A 10,745-nucleotide genomic window follows, 5' to 3' on the forward strand; every position below is an offset into this window, starting at 1 on the left:
AATAGTTTCTAGTTGTTCCCAACGACTTGCTTTTAAATTAAACTTTTGTGCAATCTATCTTAGAATCATTCAATCCCAACAATAATTATACTTTAGCATTAGAAACACTACTGTGACTAAAGATCTTACACACACTGGTGGATTAACCATTACAGAAAAATAACAATGGTCATTTTGGTAATCACCTACTTAGTTTAGGGCAGCTGTGGCACAAACCTTTATATAAATTATATAATAATTTCAGACTACACTGTAAAAAGTGGTAACCTGATTTTGTAAGGATTTTTGTAGCCTTGTTATCAGATCAGTTTATTAATACACACCTGATTCAGCTCATCACTGCAAAACCTGAAGTGGGTGTCAGATATAAGGACACAAAATGTGCAGTACTCCAACCACTGACCTAGCACATGTATTTGCAGCCCACGGTTAAATGTGGTCAAACTCCAAGATTCTGTCTAAAATATAGCATACCAAAAAAGACAAGTTATTTAATAGAGATAGACTATTCATGATGACTATTCAAAATGAGAGATGGCTTTTTAAACCCTATTTAATGTCAGCTTGCCATCAGAACTCATTGGCAATTTACATAAACTGTGAGAAACCTGCCCAGGGTCACAGACACAACATTTACAGTAATATTTAAAGAGACACTCCAATCGAAGGGACACAATTAGAGACAATCATATGCACTGGACAGGTTTTGTGGTTCAGTTGTTTAATAAATGAAATCAGTGGACATTCCAAAAGATTCCATCTTTTGAGGTTCTGAATTACTTACAAATATACACTTAGAAAATTACATAAAAATCTATGAACAAATGTACACTGCTATTTATAGCTCAAGAGATGTTTTTGTCATTGCAAGAGAAAAATAATGTTTACAAACTTGTCAGTAGTTAACATGACCATGTCCTGCTTCCACAAAACAAACCAAAATATTTTTCAGTAATCAACTTGAAGTAATTCAGTTGGTATGGCAGGATGAACAAACCTTCAGCCTTTCAAGAAAATGTAAACAGATTTATCAAAAACTGCTTGACTGACATTCATTGCTTCGCTTTCCAGAACAGACAATGAACACACACACAGTGTACTGGTGTATAACAAGGTCTATTTATGCTTGAACTGGTAAATAATAATTCAAACTTTCAGAGGGGTTGTCTTGCTCCTTTATTCAATCCATTCTAATTCTGAACATTCTGCAAACTGAACTGAAGTCTATCTATAATTACGATTTTACAGCACCCGATAGTTTAAATCTTGACTACTCAGCCAAACACTGCAAGATCTGCTCCTATCATTTCTATATAGTCTGCAGCCAAGCGCTCTTGCATTTCCTCTATATTAAAAAAAAAAAGAAAGAAATCAATCTCCTCTTCATCATATTTTCCTTGTGTTGTGTAGACAGTCTTCAGATATACCATTTCGTCCTCTTGAACACTTGGTTCTTCCTGTCTACTTTCACACTCAACTCTTTGTTCATCCTGAATTACACTTTTAGAATTAACACTTTGCAGAAGTTTAAAACAGTTACTAATGCTTGGCTTCTCTTCATGAATACAGCATCCACTAACATCCTTTGCGACATGACCTTGTCTTATGTCAAGTAGTCCCTGTGACATTCATTGTGAGAGTTTTGTCCTTGTCCCCGGGAAAGGTTCTGCCTAATCGGACCTCCGGGAGGAGTGGGGAGTAGTGGACCTGATAGACGTAAAGGGCGTATATTAGTCTGTCTGAGCCGGCACTCCAAATTTGCAGGTGGCTGCCCCAAATGCTGATGCTGTGGTTTTGTAAAATGAGTGGGGGTGGTAGTGGAATGGTTGGGAAAATCGGATGAATGGGTTTCATTATGATCATCAAAACCGTCACAGTTTTGAGGTGAAGGTCTTCTCCGTCTATGTAAATCAAGAGAGGGTTCTCTTTGGCCCAAAAACTGTTGTGGTGAATCAAAGTGAGGTCCCCTTACTTGTGCATTATTTTTATGATCTCTGGCATAAAATGGGCCCACAATGCCTCTTCTTCGTCCTCTGAATCTTTGGAATCGCCCTCTTAGTTGACCCTTGATTTCAGTATACTGCTGTCCTTCAAACCGGCTATGCGTTGCCCCGTGTGCTGTGTCCTGAGAGTGTGATGCAGCCTGTCTTGAAAAACCTGTGCGTATTCTGTCTTCTGCATCCTCTGCAAATGTTTGGTGGCAGTCAGGGCTATGTAGCTCACAAATATCTTGTGCATAACCACTTGGATTAGCAAGATGAGGCATATGAGATTTACTGGTTGGGGTTGTGTGTCCCCCTCCACTTTAACACTCTGTCCTGATGTGTACGCAGATTGAATGCTATCACTGTCTGGCACCTGGCCAGATTCATGTTGTGAAGATTTAGTGCTATACTCTGACAGGTCAGTTTTGCGTGACTGGTCACTATCATCATGTGAAGATTTGTCTCTCCGGCTTGAGTGCGAGACGGGGGAATAATGACGCCTCATCTGATACCGTGGGGGTGAAGATGAGTCTCTGTGATGGTGATAATGCCTTTTCCTTGATGTTGTCACTCCTTTTTTGTCACTGTAACATCCTCTAGAGAGATGCCCTGCAGAGTGTTTACTTCGATGGTGTTTGTCTGAGACGTCCTTTGAGGATCTAACTGTACGCGATGCTCTTGAAGACGCCCCGTCTTGATGGTGTGACCTGTGTTCGTGCCATGACCTCCTCCTCGATGACCTATATGTGCTCAGTGTGGACCTACTGTCTTGATTTTTGTGGGTGTACTCTGAGTGTGAGCATTTAGTGTTCTTTAGTTGTGCACTTTTAGTGTCTGGTGATCCTTCTTTGGGCATTGCTTTATCAGAAGCTAATTTCTCTTTCTTTGTGGTAAAAGATTTGTTCAGGACTACATTCGTGGCTTCCTCCGTGTTTAATAATTTCTCTGCACTTTCTTTATCTATAGCCTCACATTCAGTATCATCCAATGGCATATCCTGGCTTGTGTTTCGACAGATCCGTGGATCCCTATTCTGATGAATTATCTGACAGTAGGGTATGTTTTCTATGCTTTCCTCTTCATCAAAGTGTGTTGGTGACATCAGAGCTTTAGAAACAGAGAAATGGGCCATGGAAACACCAATTGCTTCCTTCTGTAGGCGTAGAGTTTCTGTCTGTTCTTCTAACTGTCTTTTCTGGTCCTCTATCTGCCTATTCAGCTCTTCTAGGATTTTTTGCTGCTCAGAGAATGTTGTAACTGAGGTGTTATCCTTGTAATGTGACATGTTATTTTTACAGAAGGTGGATTTGTGAGGTATAGCATTACTTGTGAGGTAATTTTGCATCTCCTCAAACATCGTCTCGTCCTCTGGATCATAAGCTATATCACTGGTAACTGTAGAGGTCTCTTCCATGTGTTTAGCCTCTGATGCTTTCGGTGTATTATTTCTGACAGTATCACCAACTGCACTATACTCTTCCTCAGGGTCGTATGGTCTATCATCATCATCATCATCAGCCACTGCAGATGGACCTTTAGGTTCCAAAATTGGACTGAAAGAACCCATGGCCCCATTAGAGCATGCCGGATCATACTCCTCAGGATCGTAAGGCCTGTCATCACCCAATATCATTGCATCATCATCTTTGCAAGTCTGTTGACAAATCTGAACCGTATCTGTTAATGAGCTTATCTTACACTCTGAGACATCTGAGGGTTGTTTCTTTTGCCCAAATAATGTGTTAAGGATGGTCTGAAGTGGGGTGGTACTGGTGGAGTCTTTGGATGGGCCCACAGTGACAGATGGGGTGGGATTTGACACGCTGGGGAGAGAAGATGGGGCACATAGAGAGCTGGCAGAGCATGACGGGTCTGGTAACCCAACTGAAGGTAAGGATCCAGCAGGATTTGAGTCGAGGAAGATGTCAGCATCACAAGCCTTTATGCTATGTTGTCCAGGATCATTTAGTGAGGTAGGATTGCTGGTTCCCTTCCCATCTGAACACATCAAGGACCTAGAATTCTTTTCACCAACATCTTGTGGCAATCCCTCGGGACGCTTCGGCTTTTGACAGACTGCTAGCCCTATTAGGAGATTAGGGTGATTCTGTTCAAGCCCTAAGAGAAGTCATAACATAAAACAGGTTAAAATCATTATAGTCTGATGTCAGAACCGATCAGTGCAATCTGTGCGTGATATACCTGGCCCCTCTATGGGAAGAAGCACCGCAGGGATGGACTGCTTTGTACTCAGAGGAATGAGGTAAAGATCTTTGATGTGTTTACAAATATTAGAAACAACCCCGAATCTCCTACGACTGTTGAAATATGAAAACAGAGAGACATATGCAACCTCTTCCTCTTCAGATGATGGATGGAACCGGATTAATGACAGCTCCTGCATTCAAAGAAATAGTGCAAATAGATTTTATTAAGGGCATTTACCTATATAATGTGCATTTAATATAATTCATATATCTGAATTATTAATAATAAATTCAAAGTCACAGTTTTACCTTTGCCTCTGATGTCTTTATCAAATCAACATATTCCCACACAGTTTGAGGTAATATCCTTCCTCCTATGTGTATAGTGTCTGGTAAGTCCTGAACAGAGAAAATGCACATATTTAACACCCACTAACCACATTCACACCCCCTCCATATACAGCATACTTAAAGACGATCACGTGAACAACCCCTGAAGATTTCTCCTTTTCCGTCTCATCTTTTGTCATTGTCATCTTGGGTTTCTTGGTTTCAGGATCATCAGTGGATACTTGGCCTGCAGGTAAGAAATTCATTTGTAACAAATTATACTGTAAATAAATTATAATTGCATAACTTTATAACGATTTTTACAATTTCTTACATTTCCAGGTAAACAAGCAGTGCATGTGAAGTTTGTTTCAGAAGGTCATACCTGTACATATCCTGCAATTAAGGTCAAAGAGATGGCGCTTATGTTCTGCTGTAGTGTCTTTCAGCATGCAGCTGGTCACATCTGGAGCACCTAAGCTTATTTCCTTCGCCTGAGGCAGCTTCAGAGACGATTTCTCCTCCTAAGGATAGACAAAATGCTTGATTGCTCAGAGTAGAACAGAAATCCCACTGTGCTATAGCCAGTGAAGGGAAAAAAGCCCTAATGTAAGGATGTGTTCACACTATGTGTTCTGGTTCATTTGGTCCTGACCAAAATAGAAAATGATGCATTTAGTCCTGGTTTGTGGTGTCATTTTTAACATTGAACCTAAAGATACCAAACCAAAAGCAAAGACTGGACTGCTTTTATATTTTGTGACTGAACTAAATAAAGCAACGCCGTGTGCTGGGCTAAATGTGCTTGTTGTATGTACATATGGTGGTATTTAAAAAAATAAAATAATAATTTAACATTTTTAACAGTATCAGGAATTCAATTCCACACACAAATGAATATGTGCTGCAGGGAGACTGCACCAAACTGTAATAGGCCATATGACCAGCTCATGCTGCTCGTCACAGCTCCATGACAAGAAGGGAAAGACTTTGGTCCAAGCTGCATTCATATTTTCAGTCGAACTGCACCAGAATCTGTCTGGAAGTAGACCGAGACCCAGCTTTTCAAGGGGTCTCGGCCCACTTGTTTGGTGTGTACCAAGGTTTGGATGGCAGCATTCACACTTATTCAAATCAAATCTAACCTGCCAGTGTGAACACACACTAAGATTGCTGTGGTGGATGATCTGCAATGTCCTTGTTAACGCCCGGTGTCTAAAATCCAGCTAGAGAGCAGCAGATGAATGATAAAGGTTATGATTCCTTTAAACATGTAAGGAAATAAGCATCAGCTCACTGAAGGAGTGGTTGCGCTCGGGGACGTTGTGGTGTCTACGCTCATCACTTTCTCAGGAGGAGCAGCCGGTTCTTCCACATCCTCAGAAAAAAGGGACGATTCCTTCTTCATTGAGATCTGCAGCAGTGGATCAGCAGCAGATTCCTGTCAAAAAACCAGTCAAGAACTGAAATTCTAAACATTGGCTTAACATGAGTTTGTGACGTCACAGTACTTTACCTCCTGCTGACTCAACTGAATGAGCTTCACTGAAGGCATGTTTCCTTTCAAAACCTGATGACACAGTTCCTGAAAACAATAAACCATCAGAATAAATTCATGACTCCACACATTACAAAAACATTTAAATAGAATAACTGTGTATACAGTAAACTGACAAAATAACCTTGTTTTGGGGCTCTTTCAAGGTGAGGACGAGATACTGGTATTTATTCTTATACTCCTCATCTGTTGTGTAACACATGTTGAACATCTCTTTCTCCATGTCCACAGCCATCTTTTCAATTTCACTCTCAGAAATCTTCAAATCATTACTCTGACTGAACCTGATGAAGAAAATGACAGGATTATAAATATAGCTGTTACCACAAATGGTAAAATATGGACTGAATATAGAATGATTTTAGGCAAAGTGGTCTATAAAACCATAAGCATAATTAATTATAATGCAATAAAACAGATTTTAACTTGACCAATATGTGACACTGCCAACATATTGATATTATAATATTGTCATACTATGACACACTAAGTTATGCCAAAGCATTCCAGAGATTGTGTTATTTCTAATAAATAAATACATAATTTTCTCTATTCCTTTATACCTCCCTGCTCTAGCTTGCACTTTTCTAAATGTCTGAAACTTTGTATTACTAGCAATAGCTACTAAACCTGCTTTGATCCATTCACAAAAGTGCTGTCAAGATACAACCTGACCTGTGTGCTCAATTTTATTTGTGGCAGCTTTATAGAAGAATGCTTTGGTATTTCAGAAAACTTTTTATGACTTTTTGGCAACATGATCCATCCATGATGATTTGAGACAGGTTTCTTGAAGACCTAATGAACGATCTTGGAGTTTGACAATCAATTTGGCATTGGCTCTGGAATCAGAAGTGAAACTTTTAACTGTTGGTTAAAGGTTCAGGATTTTTATAACTACTCTATGTATGATTTGATGGACCGATGACCGATGATGAGGACACATTGTATCCCTGCCTTCGCACCGTTGGTGCTTGATCACCAATTAACATTTCTAACAGGATTTGGTTTTGAAAATGAAGTGTTTGAATGAAGACATGACTAGAGACGAGGTAGCTTTCTCTGACCTGCTGCAGAGAACTGTACTCAGCGAGCGGCGAATGCTTTGTCTCATCAGGAGAGGACTGGCGTGAGGGGCCACAGCGGGCTCCTCTGCCCAGGGGCCGCAGGGAACCACTTCTGCGGCTTTGCTGGACTCAACGGGTGCCTTGGATTCACAGGGCTTTTTAGGGATAGACAAAGGGCTTTTACTGAGAGCCCCTTTAAGAAGCTCCAGTCGTGGAGAGCCTGGCATGGTTTTCTTTGCTCTTCCTGGAGTGGACTTCTTAATTAGTGGGGCTGCAGGAGTTTTTTCAGAAGAGGAAACGTCTGGAGTCAAATCTGAAGGTTGGCTGGTACTGCACTCAACTTCATCTTTCTCTTTAACGGCTGAAAGAAACAAAGAGAAGGATATAAAGATATAAAACACCGGAAGAATATAGAAAAACCAGGAATTCACATGCAGCGCTCACATCATCCAAACGAACCCAAAAGTGCTAATGTGAAAGCACTGGGGCTGCACAACACTGAAGAAAACTAACATGGACATATTTTGTTTTTCTGCAATATGACACAAACATTTTGACCAGATGACTTTATGAACAGCTCGATTTATTAAGAAAGAAGCCTTCTAGATTGAATAGGGTGATTTTGTTGGGGAGTGCGACTATACAGAAAATATATTTTTACACTAAGTCTTTTAAGTTTTTTTGTGTGTGTGCGTGTGAAATCCTTTTAGATCTTCAAGATTTGGGAAAAATTTTGGGTGTTCATAATTTTGTGATCATTGATTACAATAGTGAGATTATTGTGAAATAAAACAAATATTAAATATAAGAAACATTCTAATACTGTAAAATAGTGTAAAAAAAGAAAAGAAAAATAAATTTTCTCTGCAAAATTACAGTAGTAATATATGTCTTAATTTATTAATTTAATATAATGCAGCTCATGATATCAGTGTCTCAGAACAGCTCGATTCACAGTAAATGAACCAAACCGGTAGAGTGAAGATTTACTTAATTAAATCACATCTTTCAGATTCACATCTTTACTATGGACTGTGAAAATGACTCTGAAACCTCTATGTAGATTCATTGGCTGTTACACATCTGAATAACCTTTATTCAACACAACAGTCATTCTTGATCACATGAGCTGGTTCATGGGTGGGATTATGCTCATTCTGAAAGTGCGTGTATACACCATTTTGATGAAAGATTGAAATGTATTAACACACACACACACTTAACATACACAAGTATGTGCAAATTACTCAATGTACTCATTTATGATGTAAAAGCTTTATGAATGAAGGTCCATTTAATATACAGTACACTGTTATTTTCACTTGTTTGCACACCGTAATTATCAGTAACAAACTGATATTTTAGTATACTGAAGTTTAATGTTTTGGCAGTGTATGTGTTGGCAATAAAAATGAGTTACAGTATTTGTAGCTCGAAAATTCAATGTCTTCATCTTGCTTGAGTCCAACAAGGGTTTAAAACCAGTATAATCTGTGTCCAAGTTTATTTTTGCATTATTTAATGATGTTGTGCTGCACAGGATTGTGAATGTACCACACTTTGCAGTAAGATGAATCATATGTTTTGGCTGATTGACCTGTACAAATGCACTGGTCATGTTTTGTTTCTTTTTTCATCTCTGTGAATAAAGGCTCATTCACACCAAGAACGATAACGACAACTAATAACTATAATGATAACTATATTTGCATCCACACCAGCCAACAATTTATCCAAAGCTTGCACAATGCGGTTTCAAAATGGTGAAAAGGAGATGGAAGTATCTGTCACGTTGCTCAGAGTTTCACTTTTGAGGGCTAATTTTATTCATGCTTCTGTTTAAATCAGTATCAGTTTTTGCTGTAAAAACATTTGATGCTGACTCTGTGCCTGATTTAACGGTCTGTGTAAATGCACCATTTTCAGTGTAAAGCAACTCTAGTTGTCTAAATCTGAGAACCTAATTCAACATTTAATTGAACCAAATGTATATTTTGTCCTGCACTATTTTGCGCACTGGGCCCATCTCACTTAATTATATTAATATATCAGTTTGACTCGTGTCAATTGCCAGTTAACGCCAACATCATCTTAGAAACGCCAAACCACAACAGCCTTCCAGATTACTGCCCTACAAACTGTCTTTTACTTGAAAAATTGAAATGCCTGTGTAAATACTGACCTCAAAATATGATCATTTACATGCACACCAACATGCTGATAACTATAAATAAATAACTAAAAACTATAAACAGATTTATATGAAAGCTAATAACCCAGCTTTTTTCCCCCGTCTCCTTCCTCTTGGTTTTACGTTTTTATTTTTCATTGTGTTATTGCTGTTTTTAGTTATTCTATTGTAAAGCACATTGGTCAACTCTGATTCTAATAAATAGTGCTATATAAATAAAATTGCCATTGCCATATTGATAAACTAATGCTTTGTTTTCGGCTCAAGAGATGAAGTCGGTGACACTGACTCGTCATCAGTAGTGGATGCACATGTATGCATGTTTCAAATGCATTACATAATCTGAGAATATTTGTTTTCCATTTGAATTGGTTCATTTGAAAGTAGACATTTCGCTCTCTATAGATAGGTTTTCATATCTGTAAGGCAATTATACACGGAGAGCGCATCCAGTTTGCTTTATTTTACAAAATCACAATGTTTTGTTGTTATTGTGAGTGCCCACAAATAAACGTAGTCTTTACAAATTCAAAACATGTATTACTCTTATCTGTATGACCAGAAAGGAGGGAGTATTTTAAGAGTAAGTGAGCGCACCGGCGCCTCCATCTGTCCTGCAGTGAGCTCCACACTCCACACACACTTGAACAGCACACAACATTAGATTGAGCGGCCATGTAAAGTTGCTACAACCAACATATTTCAGATAAGCCATATTTGAAGTCGATGAATGATAGGCAAGCGTTTGGATGTAATGTATTACCATACAGACCAGCCTTTAACACTAGAACCGCCACAGGGTTTTACCGTTAAAACGTACATAAAAGATTTTAAATAAAACATTCAAGTCTCCCAGTCACTGACTTTTACTAAAATTGTGTGATTTACAATCCCGTTGTTAAAAACGGTTTAGATAAAACCAGATAAAAAAACGGGGCATTTATACCTATAATAAGCGCCAGCGTGGGTCAAATTTACCCGCTATATAATGCCTGTATGTTCGAGCTGTCATTTCTGCCTGTTTCCTGAAGAAAAAAAAATCCGATCTGATGTAGGCTAATGAATAAAACCTTTTTTTTTTGATTACCCGAAGTTTATTGGTGTTCTTCTAGTATAATTCAAATTATATATAACTAAACAAATTAATAATTAATTAGGTGAAGCTGTGCGCTTTAATTTGTCATCGCATCATCCTATGCAATGTGGTGAATTATTGTTGCTCATTATTGTCTATAGGCTATTTTAGTCATTTAAATAACATCGGTTATCTTAATATATTGATTAATGACATTGTATTATAATAGCCTATTACACCACCCAAATATGTATTTACTTCCTTCTAATTCTCGTTGTCAGTGCAGGCTTGTTTTGCTTAATATTGACCGTTATGAAAAGTGACTAGTGTAG

General features: G+C 38.5%; 1 protein-coding gene across 1 annotated transcript in view; it reads right to left on the reverse strand.

The window, feature by feature from the left end:
• Nucleotides 1-2,055: 2,055 nt before the first annotated feature.
• LOC107719906 (death-inducer obliterator 1) overlaps nucleotides 2,056-10,745 on the reverse strand; it is a 21,623-nt gene continuing 12,933 nt past the window's right edge. Inside the window, exons 6-14 of the mRNA XM_016527449.1 lie at nucleotides 7,148-7,508; nucleotides 6,205-6,364; nucleotides 6,039-6,107; nucleotides 5,820-5,963; nucleotides 4,908-5,046; nucleotides 4,630-4,769; nucleotides 4,502-4,591; nucleotides 4,188-4,383; nucleotides 2,056-4,103 (exon numbers count right to left, since the gene is read on the reverse strand). Coding sequence (XP_016382935.1) covers nucleotides 2,056-4,103; nucleotides 4,188-4,383; nucleotides 4,502-4,591; nucleotides 4,630-4,769; nucleotides 4,908-5,046; nucleotides 5,820-5,963; nucleotides 6,039-6,107; nucleotides 6,205-6,364; nucleotides 7,148-7,508 — 3,347 coding nt within the window. The remainder of the gene's footprint in view (nucleotides 4,104-4,187; nucleotides 4,384-4,501; nucleotides 4,592-4,629; nucleotides 4,770-4,907; nucleotides 5,047-5,819; nucleotides 5,964-6,038; nucleotides 6,108-6,204; nucleotides 6,365-7,147; nucleotides 7,509-10,745) is intronic.

This window comes from Sinocyclocheilus rhinocerous, unplaced genomic scaffold (assembly GCF_001515625.1).
Source record: "Sinocyclocheilus rhinocerous isolate Xijiao unplaced genomic scaffold, SAMN03320098_v1.1 scaffold4377, whole genome shotgun sequence".
NCBI classification, from domain to species: Eukaryota; Metazoa; Chordata; class Actinopteri; order Cypriniformes; family Cyprinidae; genus Sinocyclocheilus; species Sinocyclocheilus rhinocerous.